Source organism: Pogona vitticeps, chromosome 12, assembly GCF_051106095.1.
Source record: "Pogona vitticeps strain Pit_001003342236 chromosome 12, PviZW2.1, whole genome shotgun sequence".
Taxonomy (NCBI): domain Eukaryota; kingdom Metazoa; phylum Chordata; class Lepidosauria; order Squamata; family Agamidae; genus Pogona; species Pogona vitticeps.
In genome coordinates this window covers 24,414,074-24,436,453 of record NC_135794.1, presented here as the reverse complement: position 1 = coordinate 24,436,453, position 22,380 = coordinate 24,414,074, and the positions used below count along the sequence as shown (strand labels likewise).

Genomic DNA, 22,380 nt, shown 5'->3' with positions numbered 1-22,380 from the left:
CCCCTTCCTCCCACAAGCCCCCGCGGGCTCGAGGCTCCGCCCCTTCCGCGTGACGGCCGGGTGGGGAACGAAAGGTTCCGTACTCGCCTCAGCGGGGAACAAAAAAACGTGCGGAACGCGGAGCCTTATCGGGGTTGCACCGGAGCCTGGCGCTTAGCAACCGGGCTCCCCTTAGCAACCGAGGCCTCCTGGGAGGCGCTTCTTAACTGGGTTGTTCCACAACCGAACCAGCGGCGCCTTTTCTCTTTATTTACCTTTTTTAAGCGGAGAGAACAAATGGAAGCCCACAGGCGTGTTGGCCCAAACCAAAAGTTTAAACATCCATCCTGAGGAGAAATATTTGAGAGCCGAACCCCGCCAAAAGCATTTTCCTCCCTTCCTTGGCTAAGAATATGCAAAACCTGAGGCAGCCTCCATTGCCCCCCCCCTTCCAAGAACCATTGCAAGGGAGAAAGAAATAAGGAAAATCAGAATTTATGGCTTTCAGGCACCAGCATGGAGCAGGCAGAGCCCCCCTAGAAAGACTTGCTTCCTTCTTTTCATTATTAGTAGAGGAGGCGGTGGAGAACCGGCTGCTGTTCTTATTAGACCATGACATTATTTGTGTGTCTGCGTCTTCCAAGCACACTGTTGCACCAACGGCTCCTTCAATATTTTATTAGCTGATAGACAAATGAGCTAGAAACCGTCGCTACATCTTCGGCCAGTTTCTTCCCTACATTAATAAATGGGAATTTATTTCCCTTTGACGACAGGGCGACGAAAGAAAGGATGGATGGATGGATGGATGAATGGAAGAATGCCGAGCCTTCGTTGGAACCACGGAAAGCTCTCGTTTCCGCCCATTATTGGAGTAATCCGACGCGTGCATGTCGATTTTGCAGGTTTTATTTTATTTTTCTCCCAAGGAACTTGCACGCCTCTTTTGCAGGTTTTATTTTATTTTTCTCCCAAGCAACTTGCACGCCTCTTTTGCAGGTTTTATTTTATTTTTCTCCCAAGCAACTTGCACGCCTCTTTTGCAGGTTTTATTTTTCTCCCAAGCAACTTGCACGCCTCTTTTGCAGGTTTTGTTTTATTTTTCTCCCCTTGCGGAAGGAACCCAACGAGAGCCTGCAATCAAGTATCTTCCTTCCTCCAACCCTTTCCAAACCGCCCTGCCCGGGTGTGCGCTGCCTCCAGCCGCTGCTTCTTGCGCTGCATCGCAGTTTGCAAGAGTTTTTATTCATGATCAGGAGGGGTGGGTGGTTTTGGGTCACCAGCTCTTGCAAAGAAGAAAGAGAGAGAAAAGAAGGAGGGGGGAAAGAAAAAGGGAAGAAGAAAAAGAGGGAAACGGTGCAGGCTGCAAGAGGAAGGCTGTTGCTTCCAGCGTTACTCTTTCTTTCTCTTTTCCCCCCTCCAATCCAGGAAGGAGGAAGTGGATGCGCTCCAGGATCTTCGCTTTTGCAAGCTTTGCCCGCCAGCTGGAGCAAGAAAAGCAACCCGCCCCCAACCCACGGCTGGCATTCCCCTGACTGTGGGCAGGGAGCAGGAAGCATGGCTTCGGATTTCCCCCCTACCATTTCGATCCAGCTCGTGGAAGAACCGAGGTGCGTGATTGGGGTTTTTCCCCCCCCTCTCCCAAGCTCCTGGTCTCGTCTCCTGCCATTTTTCTTTCCACCCCCTAAACCCTTCCTGCCACGCAGCGAAAAGGGCAGAGAAAAAGGCATGGTCGGTAGCTGGCTGGGGAGAGTGGAAAGCACGGTCCGGCGTGGAGAAGATGTGATGCAAAGCACTTTTTAAATTATTATTATTTGGTTCTGGTTCAGAAACGAAAGGAAATCTTGCGCTTAAGCCCTGAAGATCGGTGGCACAGCTGGTTGGTTTGTGAGTGCAAGAGGAAGTTTCTGCTGTGCACAAAGATGTTTCCAGCAGCTAAGGAATCTCTTGTTCTAATGATTGATTATCTATAATGTATATTGTCTGGCATATAGCCATATATGCTGGATTCTGTTTATGGTGTAATCATGGATAGAGTGACTCAGGCAGAAGAAGGTTCAAATCCCCGCTCAGCCATGGAAATTCACTGGGGGAGTGGAACTGGTAAAACCACTCCTTAAATATCTCACTCACTTTGAAAACCCTATTAGGACCACTATAAGTCAGTTCTAACTTGATGGCACAGAACACATACATATGGGCTGGGGAAGTCTGGAACCACCCGTCCGAAAACATAAATCTGCACTCCTGTAGATGAAATAAAGTCCTCTTCTGCAAAATTAGAGCCTGTTCATGCTGAACCTGAAGATTTGTGCCTGTTGCATCTTAACTCTTGAAATGTCTGCTGGTTAGCTGAAGATGCTGCATCTTAAACATCTCAACCTGCTTTTCAGATTGCTGAAGCTGAAGAAGACGTTCATGACTAAATTTAAATCCACTCCCAAGTTTTATGCTCGAGCACCTGGACGAGTCAACTTAATAGGTAATTAGGAACAACTTGAATTCGGTAGGCGGTTTACAATAAAGCCTTGCTTGTGTGCGAGTGTCACACAAAAGTTTGCTTTCGGGCATAGCCCTTCCTTTGGTCTGTCTCTGTGATTTCCGCACGGTCACATTTAAAGGTACTATATTAAGATACCAGGAGATCAGGCAGAAAAGCTCATGGCATCTCCTGTGCTTAAGCCATAATGTTTAGTACCTAGGCTAGTCTGATACCAGAGATCCAGTAATTTTGTCATCTGGGGCAGGAACATGCATAGGCCCACCTTCTTTTCCTGATAATTAAAAAAGAAGAAATTGAATAGCAAAATAATTGAGTTCAGCAGTTTCATGCCAACCCAAACCTGAGTAGGAAGGCCGGCTCAAAGCTGCCTCCTGCAGAAACAAACTATTATCTTTTGACGCCCCATTTTCTTGGCCTAGCAACCGCTCTCCAAACCATCAGGCTGTTACCCTCCCCAGTCATTGTGCTCCAGGAAGCACAATTTTCCCTACAAAACAGATTGTATGGCCGCTTTCCTTGTTATTTTGATAGATTTTTCTCTTTGGTTGGATAGGTGAACATATCGATTACTGTGGCTATGCTGTTCTCCCGATGGCTATAGAGCAAGATATACTTATAGCAGCTGAACCTCTAAGCACTCCAGATATCCATCTGGCTAATACCAACCCTTTGTACTCGTATGTATTCTATTTATTTTACTTATATCATCATCTCTGTAGACACAGAGAGCCATTTCACCATACATTTTATCAGTGGTATTTGCTCGATGTCTTGCAGGACTAAATCTGAGAGATTTGGGGGTGGGGGTGGGTTTCCTGTTCAGGCTTAATTAATCATTTTCAAGAAGTGCTGGATCCCCAGATCTCCTGCAGATGAGCTCACAAAGAGCTAAGCAACTCCAGACCACATTGTAATGGGATTATTGCTTTGCCAATCAATGTCCAGGCTGCAATCAAGGTGTCAAATTTTGGTGCTCTTTGCAAACAGTTTTCTCCTTCCTCACTCCTGTGTTTGTTCCCAAGTTTGTTCTCTGCCATAGTTGCCAGGCTTGTGAGGTTGGGTGTCTGGATTCAGTGTGCTACTTGAGAACCCAAAACTTTCTTCCAGGCCTTTGGGTTTGAGGAAGTTAACAGCAAAGCAAAACAAAAGAAGCCAGACAGCGGTTTGACAGTTCATTCCACGGGGCAACAAACGATACCCTGGAATCATCCCCTTTTTGCTTATTGTTTGGTTTTTGAGCTTTTAAAAGGAATCTGTGCTTCTTTGAGGGTGAGAGGGAAGCTGCTGACTGCAAGATCCTTTTCTGTGGCATGCAATAAGAGCTCCTAGCACAAATAGTGATTTTTCGTCAGAGAAGCCTTTCTCTTTTTTCCCCCGGTATCATTTATTGCCATTGCTTGTAAACATTTTTTAAAAAACACAGAAAAACTGTCCAGGCTCTCAGGAGATATTGGGCCTGGCCTGGAAGTTATTTTCCTCTCCACAGAGTGCCCTTGGGGAACAAATTATGCAACCAGGCTTTGGACCTGATCCTCCTTCACTCATGAAGCATGTCTACTCTACTCTGTTAGAGCAATTTGGGAACAGTTTTACTGGAATCTTGGAGTTTGTAGTTCTGGGGGAGGACTGGAATTCACCAATTCATGTATCAAACAATACTAATACAGCAAAAGCATGTATTATGTTCAAACATTAAAACAGGAAGCCACTGAGGAACATGGAACAGGGGAAGAGGCAGGGAAATCAGAAGTGGTGGAATAACATTCTGTTGGAAATATGTTGGCAAATGTGTTGTCCTCTTCTGTCAGCAGAGGGCAGCTGTAGGCTATTTATATTTCTTAGTTAAACCCCCCTAACTCTTTGGATTTTCTGAAAGACTTTTTTTCATGTATGTTTCCATTTTCCAGGGATTTCCATACAAATGCCGACAACATTCAGATTAACCAAGCAAAACCTTTGTGGCATAACTACTTCCTTTGTGGATTCAAAGGAATTGAGGTAAAGCAAGCTCGTTATGAATCGTTTTCGAAAGCTCCGTGGTTTGACGAGTGTACTTGAGAGGTACAACATTACACGAAAGGGGGTCTTTTTTTTTCTTTTTGCAAAAAATACGTTTTTATATATTAACCCACATGAATGATTGCTGGTTTCAGTTATAAATGGCTGTGTTCACTCCTTTCCTCCTGCATTTTAGACTTTTCAGAGTTGGTGAAGCCATGCTTTACTATGGATTTTTGAAAGTAGAAGCATATTAAGAAATTGCTGCAGGGCCCGGAACTCCATTTCTTATTTAGGAGTCTATGTTCAGATTAGAAGTTGGGTTCTTTGGATTTCCATAGCCCAGCAACCGAAGGAGGCACTTCCCTTGCGGCAACCGAGAAGTTGGGGAGACCGCCCTACAGTGTGAGAAAGTTTAGTGCCTGCTATAGGGAAAAAATATAAACATACAGTGATGCCCCGCATGAGGATGACCCCGCTAAACGACAAAACCGCAGGACGATGACTTTTTGCGATTGCTATAGCAATTCGCAAAACAGGCATTTCAGTGGGGAAATTCCGCTTCATGACGATTTGGTCCATGCTTCGCAGACCGTTTATTCGCAAGATGACGATCTTTACAGCTGATCATCGGGTTTGCAAAATGGCTTCCCGCTGTTTTCCGGACCCATTCTTCGGAAGACAGCGATTAAAAACAGCTGATCGGTGCTCACAAAATGGCTGCCCTATGGAGGATCTTTGCTGGACGACGAGGTATTTTCCCCAAAGGAACGCATTAACCAGTTTTCAATGCATTCCGATGGGGAAACTGTTTTCGCATGACGATTTCGCTGTACAGCGATTTCAGGGGAACAAATTATCATAGTCATGTGAGGCACCACTGTAGAAGCGTGCTGGAAAGAAATTGCACCACAGACCTTGGGAAACTGACCTTGAGTTTTGAGTCAGGATGGTCACCCTCTTCTCCTCCCCGTTTAAACCCTGCGTGAAAAGCTTCTGAGCCGGATCCTTTTCCAAGGCTATTTTGTTGATCTGGTTGTGGTTCGTTGCCAGTGACGGAGTTTTTTCGTCCTCCTCCCAGTTCTGTCTTCTCGTGTTCTGCGTAGAACGACATTGGCAGCCCTAGCCAGGGTTGGAAATGGTTGTCTGTTCATAGTTTGCTTGAACAGGAAGACACATTCTTTTTGGTGGATAATTTTGGGTGGTATCTGGAATGGGATTAACTACAGTTATTTTCTGTGGGTGTTGCAAGAATGCTGCTGTTGCTGCGTAGTTTTGGAATTATATGAAGGCAGAAGGAAAGAAAAAAACTTTTAAAAATAGAGTTGACTTTCCAGAGATCGCCAACTTTTTCTTGGGAACCCTTTTTCATAAGTAGAAACATAAAAGAACATATACTCTTTTTTTGGGGGGAGGGCTATTTTGTTTCATTTTTCCTGGATCTTATCACCAGCATTTTGCTCCTGACAGTGACCACCCAGTTGCTTTTTGAAGTAACCAAACTTTGAAGTTGGTGGCAATTTACTATTTTATTTCAGCCTGAGCATGGAGGATATATATTAGCGAAGGCAATCAGATCGATCACACCTCCATTATTATTCAATACTCCTTCAGGTATTTATTTTTGTCATGGGGAATGTGCAGAGCTGGCTGACAAAAGGCAAAATAAAAAGAGTGTGTGCTTCATGGTTTAGAATGGATTGGAGAATTATCATGACATCTCTGATGTGCTTTAGCATTCCCTTTTCAAAAATAACTCTTGTAGATGACTAGAAAACATTATACCCAGAAAGTAACTTTGTAGTGACCCGTTCCATTGCTTTTATTTGACCTTTGCAGCTGTTCTTTAAATTACTCTGTATAAAAAAAAATAACTGGTGAGAGGTAACTGCATTACTTGCAACTACCAAGCTCTGATGGAGATCACTGTGGGAGTCCCTGCAGCGGGGGGGGGGGGGGGGAGAGCTGTGGAGCCTTAGTGGTGTTGAGAGGAAGCTGTGTAGTCATCACAGTCGGCAAACATGGACTGTCAAGGCGTACCTCAACCTGCAATCAAGGAGACCTACTAAACAAGACACTGTACACTAGGTCGTACCATTGGCCAGTCCAGTCCAGGATGGGTAACGTTAACTGTCCATGGCTCTTTGGCTTTCAAGCAAGAACCTCTCCAGTTTTTAAGGCATGATCTTTGTTTTCCAAGATTATCTTCTTCATTCTGTATTTCAGTGCCAGATGGACAAGGTCACCTAGAGAGAATGAATGATGAGGAAGCTCTCTGGCCAAGAGGAAGGCACCAGAAATCATGGCCTGTTTCCTCAGAAAATTTAGGAGACCTTGGAATTTGGGTTAAATCATTGCTAGTTATTGGAGTAAACAGACATAAAAGGGATAGATCTGTTTTGTATGTGATTGGCTGAAGAATGAATCATTTTCCTTCCTGTCAATTTTTTTTACTGTCTCCTTTTTCCTAAGAATTGGAAATATATTTCCAGCCCACCGTGGAGCAAAGTAGTTACGGCTTCCAAAAAAAATTTAAGGCCAGGAATTTAAACGATTTCTCATCCAGGCCTCTGTTCAGGGCAGAAAAGAAGAGTTCTCTAGGAAGCCAGAAAGAGAGAGTGAGAGAGAGAGAAGCCTACCGTGGGATTGCTTCACAAAACATGGGGAGAAAAAGATGCCCACATGGCAACCAGTGATGGGCAGAGAGAGCGGTCAGTGGGCTTCTTCCTGGCTAAAGGGCAACATACACAAAACCAACATGACCTGCTGCTCATCGAAGTTGACCACTGCAGTGTGGGAAACAGCTGAGGGAAAGGGGACTGTTGGCGATCGTGTTCAGGCCCATCAGAACAGCTAGATTTTAACCTCAGGGGCCTCTCTGGAAGCAGATAAAGTCAGCAGGGTTATATTAAGCATCATTTTAAACTTGGTTTATTTTCACATCCTCCTGCCGGCAGGCTGTTTGCCTGCGTTGCAACCAGTATAAATGTATCATTAACTCTCGGGCACACTTTGGCCTCTGGACATTTCTGTCTCTGCTCTGAAAATGCTATGATTCTAGCCATCGTTGTCCCGGGTGGACCCCCTGCTTCACGTCTGAGATCCCTGTCAGCTTAGTTTACCCTCGGGGGTGGTTGTGTTGGCATTCTACTGTATGAGGTTGCTATCCCGAAGCAGTGAACTTAGAATCCTGGACTAATGCAGTTGGAAGTTGAGTCCAATCTCTTGCTCAAGGCAGGGATCCAAATCCAAGCAGATCTGACGGAGGGTGGTCCAGTGTTCTCTGGAATGCCTCCACCGTTGAAGCGCTCACCACTGCCCAAGGCCATTGGTGATTTTATTTGTTAGAACTCTGTCCAGAACCAAGGTGCTAGGTATGGAACAGCAACCAGAGTTAATTCCGTGGGGCGTGTGTGTGTAGACGTATACCAGAACAGACGCAACATGTAGGAAGCCGAGAGAGAAAGATCTGATGCAGGGTCGGCTTTCTTCACGTTTGCAGACCTGCATGTTGTATGTATTCTATTTTAGGCATCGTGAAAGAAGGTTAGCAATGGAGTAAATATTTGAAATGTACCCGTTTGTTCTAAAAATACACTGAGTTCTCATCAAAAGCAAAGCAGCTTCGGATAGGTTCTGCCAAATTTTAGCTGGAAAAGGTCATAGTCTCTAACATTAAAAACGTTTTTTTTAACATACTATCCAGTTAGTCTGGTGTATGTTCTCTTCTCCTAGTAGTGAGAATAGTAAATAACAACCTCAGTTTCCTACCCCTTGAATTATAGCTGTTGTTTCTTAAATTTTCTTCCATTATTTACCATCAAGCATAATCATTTGATATCTATTTGTTTTGACATGTTGGTATCCTGTTTGGTGGATGTACTTAGTTCTACAACATCCATTTTGGGTAGAACAAACCTTTGATTAACTATGTAGGGATTTTGGAAATGGCTGGCATATTTTGGTTTATGAGGTTGCTGGCCCCCACAGCTTGTCTGCTGATATTATTCCAGGAGTCTGGAGTTAGATGAATGGAGATCCATTTAAATTAATGGGACTGACCCAGTTTAAGTGTAAGTATTCCAGTTTGAGTGAGAGCAATCTGACTTTTAGCAGCCTGATCTACATGCTGTATTAGAATCATTTACTGCATCAAAAATGGCTGACAGAATGGCCCTTTACGGAATTGTCTCTTCACATCAACATCGCTTTTTCTAAGCTGGCCCAGATGCTCTGGCCCTCCAAAAACTTGTCCTGTGATTAAAACAAAAACGGGTAAGGGAAATATGGATGGGGCTTTGAATAATAATAATAATAATAATAATAATAATAATAATAATAATAATAATAATAATAATAATAATAATAATAATAATAATAATAATAATAATAATAATAATAATACATCTGGGGAGGCTACAAGAAAGGGCCTTCTTAGTGGCTGCTCCCAGGAAATGAACAAAAGAATGTGCGTTATTTACATTCCATTTATTGGCCACTGAGTGGCTGCTGAAAAGTGGGTATTGTGTTTTTTCTTTTTTTTTAATTGTGTATTTAAAAGGTCTTCAAACTATTTTAATTTGGTCTTGGCTTTATTGTAACTAATCCATTCCTGCTTTAGAGAGCCAGTGTGGTACAGAGTAATCATGAGAACCGGCCCGTGCTTCTTCCCTCCGGTGCATCTATGAAACTCTGATGTAGTTCTCCTGTTGTTGTTGTTGTTGTCGTCGTCGTTAGGAGCATTTTGATCTCCAGAGCCCACGTGGCGTGAACTGTCTTGTCGAAGGCACCATCCCTCCGAGCTCTGGCCTGTCCAGTTCCAGCGCCTTGGTCTGCTGCGCAGGTCTGGCGACCCTGGTGGCGAACGGAAAGACCCTGCCAAAAGTAAGGAAGGGGTGCGGTGGGGGGGGAGGGAGAATGGGATGCGTGGGAGGGCCATGCCGAAATTCAAATGCTTCATAGGTGTAGGCATGACCGGATGGACTCAGGTTCAACCTCACAGTGAGCGCAAACTCCGGGGGAGCCTCACCACTTTCTAGTGGAGCATCGCACAAGGGAAACAGAGAGACGAGATGCGGTCTTTTGGCCTTGAAGGCACCGTAAGATGATGTTGTTTTGCTCAAGAGACGAACGTGGGGTCCTGCTTTTCGGCTTGTGCTGCATGAAGTCGCTGATTCCATAGCATTCTTGTTTTTTTGTCTGGGTTTGATAAATCCCTTCTGAGGATTTGCTACCTGGAAAACTCTGAGAAGGGTTGCCATAAGTCAGAATTGACTTGAGGGCCTATAATAATAATTATTTATTATCATTATTGTATTTCTGTGAATGCAAGCAGAAGGAGAAACCAAAGGAGAATTGTGTAGTGAAAACGCCTGCCTCTGCTTCATTTTGAAAACAACAACCTGCTCTGCTCTGTCTGTCAGCAAGTGAAGTCAGAAGAGAGTTCTGCTTTCTCGGATTAATGTGTTTAGAAATCTGTACTAACTAGCATGTTGTGTCTGTTGGTCTAGAATAAAAAAATTTTTGGAAGCCATTGCGTGGGCAGAGCGGTGTCGAAAAAAGCCTGTCCCACCAGATGCTGCCTGCCATGGGAAGGTCCAAGCCAGCTCATGGAAGGCTGGGGTGATGGGAATAAGCCAAGAGTAAGGGGGTTCAGTTCTCACTTCAGCAGTGAACTCATTGGATGGCCAGGCAGTACCTAGTAGGGCGTTTTGGTCTGACTCCTGTACCGTGGCTAAAAGTGTTATGCGAACACTCGCTTTTGTAGCCACAAACAATAAACCACCTGATTTTGCTCTGAAACCATCCAGGGCTCCCTGTTAAGCCACAAGCTGGGGAAAGCTTGAGAACACTCTTTAGACTAGAAGCGGGATGATTTCTGATTTTGGATTACAGCTCCTAGAATACCCCGGATGATGCCTCCTGGAGGGTTCTGGGAAACCCAGTGCGAAATCACAAATTTCCACAACTCTGGATTAATTCGTAACGATGGGACACATCCTTGTTTCCCTGGGTGGTGCTTTTTCTTTTTCTGGAAATGCAGTGGAAATCTTCCAACAGTATGATGGACTTTCCAATTCTCTGTTTTGGGAGGTGGACCATGGAATCATTGATAAGAGACTTCATTGCAGTGCTAAATTTGGTTTGACTCATTTGGCCACAGAGTCTTCATGTTAAATGTCAAGCGCTCATCCCTCCGCTGTGCTAGGCGGCCCTCGGGCTCCCTCCTACCTCACTCTTTGCTTCAAGCGGAGCAGAGCGAAGTACTTGTTTAGTCTTTGCTGTAAACTTGGTGGAGAAGGGGGCACATGTTTTGTCCAAGATAAAAGGGAAGCACCGAGGGCTTTAATTTGTATAACATTTAACTACTGTATATTTTTAGAAAAAGGCAATTAGGGCTGATTCAATAGAAGCTGGTTCAAAAAAAGAAACAAAACAGCTTTGAGGTATTTTTGGAAATCCAGAACTAAAGTGGAGCTTAGAACGCTCCTTTTTAAGAGAAGCTCCTTAAGTTCCTCTTCCTTAGAGCAGGGCAGGGCGACTCGCTGATCTGATCGTCACGGTTCCAGGTAACTTGTTCCATTCATGTGATGGTTAACACTTCTCTTACTTAAGTGAGGTTGTGTCTCCATGGTTAAATCTCACAGGATTTGCTTCACTTATAAAATAGATGAACTCAACTTCTATTTTACTGACCATGTGACAGAAAGACTGGTTCAAATCAGTCTAGCCTTTTTCACACCCTGAAACAAGTTTCTTTTCTCTGCTGCTGGGAGGGGGGGTGTTCTATTTTTTTTTAAGCCAGACTGATTCGAATGGGCTTTTCCCCATGTGGTTAGTTGCAATCGTTGTTTAGTCGTTTAGTCGTGTCCAACTCTTCGTGACCCCATGGACCAGAGCACGCCAGGCCCTCCTATCTTCCACTGCCTCCTGGAGTTGGGTCAAATTCATGTTGGTTGCTTCGCAGACACTGTCCAGCCATCTCATCTTCGGTCGTCCCCTTCTCCTCTTGCCATCGCACTTTCCTAACATCAAGGTTTTTTCCCAAGGAGTCTCCTCTTCTCATGAGATGGCCAAAGTACTGGAGCCTCAGCTTCAGGATCTGTCCTTCCAGTGAGCACTCAGGGTTGATTTCCTTCAGAATGGATAGGTTTGTTCTCCTTGCAGTCCAGGGGACTCTCCAGCACCACAATTCAAAAGCATCAGTTCTTCATGGCTTTTCTACTTAATGAAAAGGCAGCTGAGTGCTTGAGAACGGACAAGGAAGGGGAGAGATTTTTAGTTCTTCTAGGGAAAGAGAAGGAATTCCTTGAATTCTACAGTCTTATTTTTGAATTTAAAATAGCTTAAAATGTACCTGTCTGTGCTTTGAATGTACTTGAAAAATCTCTTGATTTCCAGTTTCAGGGATCTGGCATTGTACACTAAATATTTCTACTCCTGAGAAAAGGAAAGGACTCTGGAAGTTTGTCCACAAGTCATATTATCAAAACATAAAAGGTTTAACCCATACAAAAAATCAGGTCAAGGACCAGGATGATTCATCAGTGCAAAAGTATAAGAGGGTTGATTGTGATGGTCATGAAGCCAAGGCTCTTCTCTGCTTGTAGGGATTTGATCTTTATGTGGTCGTGTTTATTAAAGGATCCCTTACACTCTTCCCATCATCGAGAAAATCCCAAGGCCATTAACAAGGTATTAAGTTTAGCTTTGTTTATTTTCAGCCAAGGACCCCCAGAGCACTTTACAACCTGTATGGTTACCAAAGGCCATAATCTTTCCTAGAAGTTTCCCCATTTATATACATTACAGGGTAGACAACAGGCTGTGTTTACTGTGGCTGGTATTTGGAAAGACAGTTACTGGGTGTTTCTTCCCTGCTTCGGAAGAAAGTAAGGGGTTACACTGCTTTGAGTGATACCTCTGAGTCCAGGTATGGGTTGAAGGCAGTCTTGATTCATTTATTAGGAAGGAAGTTCAGAGGGTCAAATAGATTTTGTAGGGAAGCATTTATTGAAAAGAGAGAGAGTGTGTGTTTGTGTTATTGCCTGAGACTTGTTGTACACATTTGGGATGGAGGTTAATGTAGTGCAGCAGTGGGCATCCTTACAGATTGCGGTATGCTCTTGATAATGTTTTTTCTTTGTTGTTCTAATTAGGTACTTTCTGATTAAATGTTATTTCACTGTGTAAACACGAAAAAGCCAAACATAATCTCCTGTATATCCCTCAGACGATAAACAACTCTCACTCACACGCTGCCAGTCGCCAACCGATACGAACATCCGGATTATATTTGCAAAAGGGGTGTGGGGGGGTGAGCAGTGTTTTGAAAATGGTAGTGGAGGGAAAACTTTTCCGCGTTGTTGTTGGCCCGAGGGGAGAGCAGCCGTGCTCTGAAAGGAACCCGCAAGGTCCTTCTCCCCACCTTTGAGGCAAATGAATCACCCCGTCTTCTGAAACGGCAAGTCTCCAAAGGAGGTGGCTCTATTAACTCTGTTACGGCAGGACTAACCAAGAGTAAACCTGGCCAGTTTTAAGGGACACAAACTTTTGTGGATGTCGCTGACGATTCAGATGCATGACATATTGCAGATGTTGCACTCAGGGATCTAAAGCAGCTGTCTGTGCCTGCAAAAAATTCAAGCCCATGTGTCTGATAAGTGTCACAAAACTGTTTTTAAAAAGGACAAGGCATCCATGGCCGACTGTGAAGATGCCTGAGGCCTCTTTTCCCCTCACAGATCATTCAGCAGCTGCTGGTAAGGCCCTGCCAGGAATGTCTTGTGACCTTTGATTAGGGGCAGGTTGGCTTAACCTTGGGATGCAGCATAACTTAGAGCCACCATGTCCAGAGTTGAAATAGTCATGATGAGGATGATGTCCAAATTCGCACAGGAGAAGAGCGAGAAGAAGATTTAGCCGCACTTTTACCGCACGGCTCTGAACGGTTGACACCTTTTCCATGAGACTGTTTTCCCACCCAAGTTGTTTGTACGGCCAGACTGGCTTAGCAGCAGCGCCTGCCGTATGTCATGTGCCTCCTGACCCCTCTCTGGGTAATTTAGGAAACGGGCTTTAATTAGCACGAGGCTGAGCCTTGTAGCCCACGGGGGCATGGCCCGAAAGCCCATCCTCGGTGGGCATGTGTAAGGCCGGCTATTCTGAGACATTCAAAGCGAGCTGTTTGAAGGGGCAGTTTGTGTCATTTTTGTTTGTACAATAAAAGACAAACCAAGGTTGTTGTTTACGTTCATCTCCAAGGCAGTTAATCTTGGAGGGAACATCTGCCGAGACCTCTGAAGTGGCTAACAGACATGGTGGAGGAGAGGTCTCCAGAAGGCCCCAGGGTGGTGGTGTGAGATGTGAGTCCTTGAGCCAGTGGGTTGTGACAGGAGAAGTTAATAAAAACAGAGAAGCACCAGCCGGCTAACAAGAAAGAGGGCCTCGTAAATTTACTTTCGTGACCAGCAGGTCTACTGGCGGTCAAATCAGTAGGACGTTGTCTTGGGCCCTCGGGACCTCCTACGTTCTTCTCATGGGGTGTTTTTTAATACACAGTGATTTGGTTGTGATAATAGGCTCCTTCCTTATGGGATCCCAAGTAAATTGGGTGACAGAAGTGCAGTTTAAAAAAAACCAAACCTCTCCACACATTGGCTGTTACTGGATGGTAAAGGGAAATATGTCAGATCCCACAGATATTTTCTGGGAAGGATAATCAGAGGTAAAGTCATGGTTTGACAGTGATAATACAGCACAGATGTCATGTTTATCCCATTGTGGTCGCGAGCGGCACATGGCGAGAAACCGGCGTTAAGAAAGTCCCGGCCAGGGGAAGACACAGTCGACCTCTCGAACAGGCAGCCTAGCGTGCGAAGGTTTTTCCCAGTTACGTGTTTTTCACCCAGGGACCGTGAAGCGGTTTCTCACCTCCTAAGTGCGTTTACAGGCGGGCTTGTCCTGGCGAGCCGTGTTTGAGAGGGTAGGAGGCTGTGGTTTCTCAGCATCACGGCTGTTAAATGCAGCTTCTGGGAAACCGGCGGGATGCTTTCTTCCACCTGGCGCTCCTCGGAGGAAGCAATGTCCATGTCCACTGCAGCCTCCTGGCGAGGGCGATGTGGAATGTGGCTTTTTTTCAGCTGGAGAGGGCAAAATTCCAGCTAAACAGGGAAACCCACAAAGCCCGCAAGCTTAGGTTTCCTTTTGTGGTGCTTCCTCATTCTTCTTTTTAAATTCTTTTTGTCTCCCTTTTTCAAAAACCAGTCACCATGGTACCTAGCTCATACAGCTTTATAATATAAAATGGACACTCATTTTAACTCAGTTTCCCCTCTAGGCTTAATAAATGCAGGGCTTTTCACAATGGATAAGAAGCAGGGATGCTATAAAGCCAGGGCTCCCGGGTCCAAAGTTCGGGGGGGGGGGGAGGCTTTCTGAGTCCACAGGGACTGCGATGCCCTCTGCTGCTCTTGGCCCCAGCCTCCACCCTTCCCTCTGAACAGAGCTGCAATTATTGGGAGAAGTGCTCCCTGTCCTGTTGCAAAGTAGCTGAGGGTGGCTTGTTCTTGAATGGGCAATCAAGAGCCATTAACTTTATAAAATGCCTTCTTGTTTGTTGATACAGACTGATACAGGTGTGAGTATTTTTGGGGGGGTCTCTCCTCATGGGGGCAGGGGGACTGGCTGGCTAGTGGGACTGTCCTGATAAGTACCTCCACTCCCACGTCTGAGGAGACACTGCTGAAGGTGGCAGAATAATGTGATAGTTTTTCCTGTTTGCAAAAAAGACAATCCAAATTATCGGATTCAGCATGAGTGTTTCAGGCGTTCCCCTGAAGGAAAAGAGGAGTCGAGGAGTTAAAATCCCCTTCTTGCTTTTGCATTAGAAAGATCTTTTTAATCTGGACCACCAATAATGGGCTTCGTGTTCTGCTTGGAAGTCCCCTGGAAAGTTTAGTCTCCTGTTCACATTTCCAGATTTGTTAATCCCTTTTTGATAGTTCTGCCCTCTGAGCTCAGAGTTTATGGGTTGAGTTTATGTGGCATAAGGAACCCTGCATTAGCAAGCCATTCCCCTGGTTAAGGAGCTCTAAATTCACCTTTTTAACAGCCTGGTCTGTTTTCAGTGCCTTTTTGGAAATGAGGCAAGTGGGAAGGTGTGCCCACATTCCTCCATGAAAACAGGAGGAGTTACTAGCTTTATCTCACCATGGTGTGCTGGTTAATATCATTTCTGTAGTGATTTCCTGACACCAGCCCCTGTATCCTCCAGAAAAGAAAAATACAAGCAATATATATCTGCATTTTGTCGTAATCATCTTTCTTTGTGCCTCTCCTTGAGTGTCTGTCTTTTTTGTGGTTTGTGTCATCCTTTTATTTTATTTATTTATTTATTTATTCAATTTATATGCCGCCCAAACTACCCAGAGGTCTCTGGGCGGCTTACAATATGTTGCGTAGCCAACTAAGGACTGCCCAGATAACACTGCCTCTGTAGGGGAGGATCGTATTATTATCCCCATATTGCAGGCGGGGACACCAAGGCTGAGAGTGGCCTCTCTGGTTGATGGTGGAGACAAAGGAGAGGTGGGGGAGATTCTCTGAAATCAAAAGAGAGGAAGGCTTGATGCCAAAACATCTGGGAAGGTCTATAGCAAATCATGTTCAGCTCAACTTTGCAGTTTAAGGTGTTGGAATCCAAGTCAAGAGGCTGGTCCCCACACTCGAAACTCCAGCCCCATCATAGCCATGGAAGAGAAGCAGAAAAGAAGAAGCAACCTATAAATGCAAAAGGTTCCAAAAATCTCCCCCCCAAAAGAAAAAACCCCAGAACATTCAGCCTGAGCACACTGGAGGCCAAGAAAGGTGGGCCTCCTTCAGAGGACAACTGGGAGAAAGAGGCCCAAGTGTAGACTGACTGATATCTCCTGCCCCATCTCTAGGCTGACATCAGAAAGTTTAGCCCATCAGGGTGGAATGTGTGGGGAATTATAATAACTTCTATAAATACTCTTGTCATTAGTTCAGCTGCAAAGAGTGAAGGGTGATCTCTCTCTCTCTGTCTTTCTCTGTGTGCTTTGCATTGCCTTAGGTGGAATTAGCTGAACTTTGCAGCAGGAGTGAACGCTACATAGGCACCGAAGGAGGAGGCATGGACCAGTCAATCTGCTTCCTTGCAGAGAAAGGAACTGTATGTACTCTCAGAGCTAGAACGTAAGAGTGCTCTTTCACGAAACTAATTCCTAGCGCTACTCATTGTTTTGCAGGAGCCAAACTAGGCTCTTCATTATCTTCATTTTGCTGTACTAGGTGTTATCAACGCATTGACTTGTCCCTGTCAGCTAGCCAGAAAAAAACAGAGATTAAAATATTTTTTTTAAAAAAGATCTGTTTCCCTCTACTGGACAGTTTTGATACTGCACTTTACAAAAATACAATTTACTAAAATATAAAATGTTGCCTAGAATTGATACAAGAATAGCCTGAGAGGGATGGGAACATTCCTGCCAAAATACTTCTCCGAAAGTAAATATGTTTCTTTTTGTATCAACATGGTGACTACTTGTGACCTTTATTTTTAAATGTCACTTAGTTACACCAGTGTTTCCTCCTCCCCAAATAATTATAGGAAACTTTGTTACTTGTAGAAGGTTGTTTGCAAGCCCTGGTCTGAACATGAATTGAGATTTACTGTGTTTTGAAGTCTTGTATGTGATTTGGGATAAGTGCTGAGGGAAACACCAAACACAGAGAGAGCGAGAGAGAGAGGCATGTAAACAACACTGAGACACGTGAAATCTGTCTTTTCTTGCAGCTTTGTAGCATTTTCATGTTTCCCGCTGGCCCCCTGCCATTTTACCCTATAAAACTAGTACCACTGTCTGCAGTAAGACAACATGGACCCATCGTCTGAGCTTATATTGGCATCCTTGACTTAGGCAGCTATGGAAGAAAATCATTTGGCAGGCGTCCTGGTTTGCCCAAAAGTCTTCTTCACGCTATTGACAGAGGACATTTAAAATGCCAGCCACCCCCGGGGGGGGGGGGGGAGGCGTTCTGGTTTGATGACTAATTTTCTTCTTGAAAGGGTTAAATAGCTTCTCCTGCTCTCCCTAATCAAAAAGGGCTTATCTAAGACAGAGAGATAAAATACCCAGTAGTAAATTGTGCTGATTTATGGATCTTAACTGTAGCGCTAGCTAACAGTTGAAATGACTCATGCCTCTTGATTTTGTCTCCCTGCAGGCCAAGCTAATCAAATTCAATCCTCTGCGGGCAACCGACGTGAGGCTTCCAAAGGGCGCGGCTTTTGTTATTGCGAACAGTTGTGTGGAGATGAACAAGGCAGCTACGGCTCACTTCAATATCAGGGTGATGGAGTGTCGTCTGGCCACAAAGGTACCGCATGGCTTTCCTCAAGCCCTCCTGAAACCATCATCTAAATATGTGCTGGCTGACACTTCTTCCAGTTGTTGCTTTATTTTAGCACCAGGTCAGGTGCTGCCTCAAAGGGCATGTTATCTCTTCAGGGTCTGCATTTGGCCCCTTTAGACAAGACGGATGGAAGCACAGGAGCGAAGGGAGCCCTGTGGAGGAGGGGGAGGAGGATAGTAAAAGGAGATACGCATAGGATGGAAAAAAAACATGGAATTCTCTCTCTCAAGACGGTTCTTGTGTAATGAGAGCAATCTAATCGCAGGAATATATAGGTGAACAACAAGTTTTAATGGTACCCTGCTGACTGTAAAATAAGAAGAAGAAAAGGAAAATCTGAATACATGAGAAAGCAATTTTAAAACAATGCTTGGAAATGCATTTATTTGCATCTTTGGAGAAGGGCCTTTCTTGTTGAAAGTTGGATTTTATCACCCAGTCTGAGAAGACCAGTAGCCGTCCTCTCAAGCTTGATTTCAAATTGTCACGTGTTTTTCCCTTTAGAAAGATATTTCGTTATGTATGTATGTATGTTTCAGTAAGCCACTCAAGATCACTGCAATGATGGAATCAGAAGAAGTATATAGCAAGTTATAAATCTGTTTAGCATATAGCCCAGCTCTCAGAAGCATAACTTTCTGAGACTAAAACTCCCAGTTTTGAAGGCTTTTGTTTAAAGTAATGTTTCTGTCCCTGTTCTGAAGGGAAGAAGTGTCCCTCAGAACATTTGCTGCCTGAGAATTTCTTCAAGCTTCTGTGGTTTGTTCAGAGGTAACACGAAAGTGTGATTTAGGCAAGCCACATTTCACTGAGCTCAAGCATCACAAGGAGCCATGGTTAATTCTAAAGAGAAAGTGATGGTCTCCTCCCACCCTCAGAAGAAGCAGCTGGCAACCAACTCTGAGTCTAATACCCGAATTTGTTACCTAGCTAGAAAACTAAAATCACAGCGCCCCTAGCTTGAACAGTCTGGTTTGGGGAAGGTGATACCACAGAGGATTTTCAGCAGACTCACTGAGCTGCCATTCCTAAGATTCTTTGGTGGAAGCAAGAACATTGAAGCTAACCTGGAACCGATGAAATTTTGTAGCCTGTTCCTGTGGTTTCCTCCACTGGCCTGTGCAGTGAAAGTGATACTGAGGCAGAAAAGCCAGGAAAAGGGGAACATATCCTGGCAGCAAAGCTGTAACTAGAAGACATGGTGGGGCTGGCAGCCCTCTCCAAAGATCAGGCCACACCAGGAAACGCCTCGTTTGAGAGTCACCATTACTAACAGTGGTGCAATAAGGGGGATTTTTGCAGTTGCTTAATATGATTTAAAAAATCAGACAAAAATGTGTATTTACATCCTATTTTCCTCCAAAGAAAATCGAGGCAGAGAACACAGTTCTCTTTTGAACTTACCCTATCACTTCTGTGACAAGGGTTAAGCCCAAGAGATAGGGCCAAACAGACATTATGGACAGAACCATCATTCATAATAACAATAATTGTGTGCCATCAAGTCAGTTCTGACTCCAGACAACCCTTTTCAGCGTTTTATATGTAGAAAGTACTCAGGGGTGTATTACCATTCCCTTCCTCTAGGGGGATGTCCTGGGACTCTGCAGCTGGCCCAAGGCCACCCAGGCTGGCACTTCTCCCAGGAGGCACAGTGGGGGAACCGAACTCCCAGCTTCTGGCTCTGCGGCCAGAGACCTAACCCACTGGGCTATCCAGCCAGCTGAGGATCACACTGGTGACAAAAAAAAAATCACAATTCTTTTTTTTTTCTCCCCTAGGAGCTCCTATGTGTAATTCATATGCTGTTAGTTCCTGTAATTTCTACTACTAAAGAGATATCGTCATTGAATATTTTCTGTCTAAAATGAACTCTTAGCCGGCTTTTCTGACATCTGTTAAAACAGAAAATGAAGTACAAGTCTGGCTTTAAGCCGAAACTCTCACTTGGCGGTGGCTGTAGTAGTCTGTAGTCTAATTACACAAAGGGGGGAAAAGTCTGTTGTTTTGTGTCCGAGAAAAGCCCCTTTTTGCTAGTAAAACCTCTGGAAGGCAGAGAAAAATTGACCAGAGTCCCACTGGCAAAAGTGGGCAAAGAGGTTCCGTTTCCTGACCGGCCCTGAAGCTGCTGTCGAAAAACACATTGCGGAAATATTCGCCTCTGAAATTGGCTCTTGAGTTACATGGCAGCAGATCTTAGTGACAGAATTTTTTCTCTCTCTCTTATGGAAGGAGGAAACCTTGAAAAGTCACTAGATGGCACCAAAAGTAGTACACTTTTTTAAATACCAAGGATGAGAGAGAAAGTAAGAGGAAAAGGCAGGCGAAAACTTGGAGGTGATGGAAAGAGAGCAGCTAGTAGTTAAACCGAACCGGCCCTCCCAAGAATGAGTGTGTCAGGTTGACAGGACGGCTAAGGCTTCTTGTGGAAGAAACAGCCCTGTTGAACGGGAGAGGGGAAGAGCCCGGATCCAGCCGGCATCCCACCGTCCTGGAAACTCGCCTTCCCTTGCGCCTTGCAGAGCGTTCTTGGGGGTGTTTCCGGGGGGGGGGGCTGGCATCTAGTTTACGGAGGGGATCTGCTAAGCCTTTCTGACTCCGTGGTCAGTCGGTGGGTGTGAACCAAAAGGGAGCAGACCCTCTTTTTTTTTTTTGGCTGAGTTTGCTGCCAGCCTCCCCCCCATCCCAGTGGGCAGACTTTTCCTCCTGCCTTTTCTTGCACGGCCTCCCGATTGTTACCCCCCAGGCAGCGCCCGTGGCAGCCTAGGATGTGCGCCGGCCCCGTGGGGCTACTTCAGGGTGGCGCTGAAGGCCGTTTCTTGGGGCCACCTAGGCCTGGCAGCCAAACACACGCTTCGCTTGAGCCACTTATTAAAATTCACCCTGACTGAAAAAAAAAAGGAAAAGAAGACGGAAAAGAAAGAAAAGCCGAGAGAGAGAGAGAGAGAGAGAGAGGAAGCTGCTCCATTTAGATGCAGTTGTGATTGTGAATATGTTTCTCCTTAAGAAAGAGTCATAATTTAAAAACCCGAAACAAACAAACCAAAAACGCCCCTCAGGGCATCTGCAGCAAAAAGCTTCATCTCCGACAATATTTTTTGCACCCTCGTCTGCAGGGAAAGTAACCACAAGCAGCCCCCCCCTGCTGCCGGGGGCCCCGGGGAGGCACGGGCTGGCCCGTGGCCAGGGCTTAATATGACCCAGGATGGGCCAACACAGAACTCCCTATCTTGCTTGCGGTGTCCCTCCCGAGCCCTGCGCAGCCTCTGGTTGCTGCTATTTCGCCACCCGTTAACCCCTTCGTGTTCTGCCGTCTGGGCCAGAGAGCAGAACCCCTCCTTGGCAGACAGGAATCCTCCGTTATTTCCAGTTTAGCACTTAAGCACTGAGGGCTGCCTGTCTCCTTGGGCTGCCTGGCCGGGTGTGTAGGGGCTGTCGCTTCTCTTTGCTGGAGTCCTTCAGCGACCTGTCTTCTATCTTTCTGTAGCCACGGGCAGGCACGGTCAAAGGGCTCCTTGTTTTGCAGCAAAGTGGGACACCCATGAAACACCCCTTGCTAGAATGGTATAAAAGTGAAACAAAGCAAAAACACTCCCGCCCCCCGCCCTTCTGCCTACTATATATATATATATGAACACAAGCCGCTGCCGGAGTCTTTGGTGGAGTGGGCCACTCGGTATCCTGGGGCACCGTAAGGCGAGGGGGTCCCCCGTCTTGCCAAGAGAGTGCCCTAGGAAGGTTTGACTTCCCTTTGACACAATGCTTTCCTTCTGAGGAAGAATGAGCCGCCTCCCAGGAATCCTCCATCCTCTGGCCAAAGAGCAAGCCCAGAATATACTGCTCATCAGTCATGCAGTCCTAGAGCAGGAGAAGTATTCTTTTATGATAAATATTACTCAGGCTATTATTAGATAAGCCAAACTGTTGACTTCAAATATTCATAATATTAAAATAGGGACGAGAGGGAAGAAAAACAAGAGAAGCATTTTAGCCTTTGATTTAAAAATCTTACCCACAAATACAGCCGGCTGGAGAGCTCAGCAAGTTACGTCTCTGGTTGCGCACCCAGAGGTTGGGAGTTTGATTCCCCGCTTGGGCCTTTGGGGAGAAGAACCAGCCTGGGTGGCCTTGGGCCGGCTGCACCATCTCAGGGCGCCCCTAGAGGAAGAGAATGGTAGCACATTTTCTGAGTTCTCTCTACCTAGGAAAACCTTGGAAAGGGTCCCCATAATAAGCCAAAATTGACTTGATGACACCCGGTTATTATAACCATTGTTATTATCAGTTAGAGACCAAATTGCAAACATTCCAGCAAAGAGAATTTTGCATCAGTTACCTGCAAATACACTTGTACCAGAGTAAAAACACTTCAAAAAAAAAAATTATGTGCAAAGTATAATGTCTCCTCACTCTTTCTAGTCATCCCGTTTCCTTTGGGTGAAAAGAAGCTTGCATTTCTGATG

The 22,380-nt window shown here is 45.2% G+C and overlaps 1 protein-coding gene and 1 long non-coding RNA gene across 6 annotated transcripts in view; one reads left to right on the top strand and one right to left on the bottom strand.

The window, feature by feature from the left end:
• Positions 1-216: 216 nt before the first annotated feature.
• The window catches only part of GALK2 (galactokinase 2), a 35,344-nt gene continuing 13,180 nt past the window's right edge, over positions 217-22,380 (top strand). For 2 of the 5 annotated variants that reach the window (XR_013538978.1, XM_078380997.1), the window contains exons 1-7: positions 1,026-1,589; positions 2,373-2,461; positions 3,036-3,159; positions 4,390-4,480; positions 9,218-9,364; positions 16,575-16,673; positions 17,729-17,881. Coding sequence is in view for 4 of the 5 variants with exons in the window: in XM_078380997.1 (XP_078237123.1) it covers positions 1,228-1,589; positions 2,373-2,461; positions 3,036-3,159; positions 4,390-4,480; positions 9,218-9,364; positions 16,575-16,673; positions 17,729-17,881 (1,065 nt within the window). In the remaining variant the exon portion in view is untranslated. Of the gene's footprint in view, positions 885-944; positions 1,590-2,372; positions 2,462-3,035; positions 3,160-4,389; positions 4,481-9,217; positions 9,365-16,574; positions 16,674-17,728; positions 17,882-22,380 lie in introns of those variants that run through there. The other 3 variants (XM_072982100.2, XM_072982101.2, XM_078380998.1) reach the window with 3 other exon arrangements.
• On the bottom strand, positions 6,008-22,200 carry LOC144584608 (uncharacterized). Its single transcript, XR_013538979.1, has 2 exons — positions 21,930-22,200; positions 6,008-8,734 (listed from the first exon to the last, which is right to left on the bottom strand). It is a non-coding gene; the product is annotated as an uncharacterized LOC144584608 (long non-coding RNA).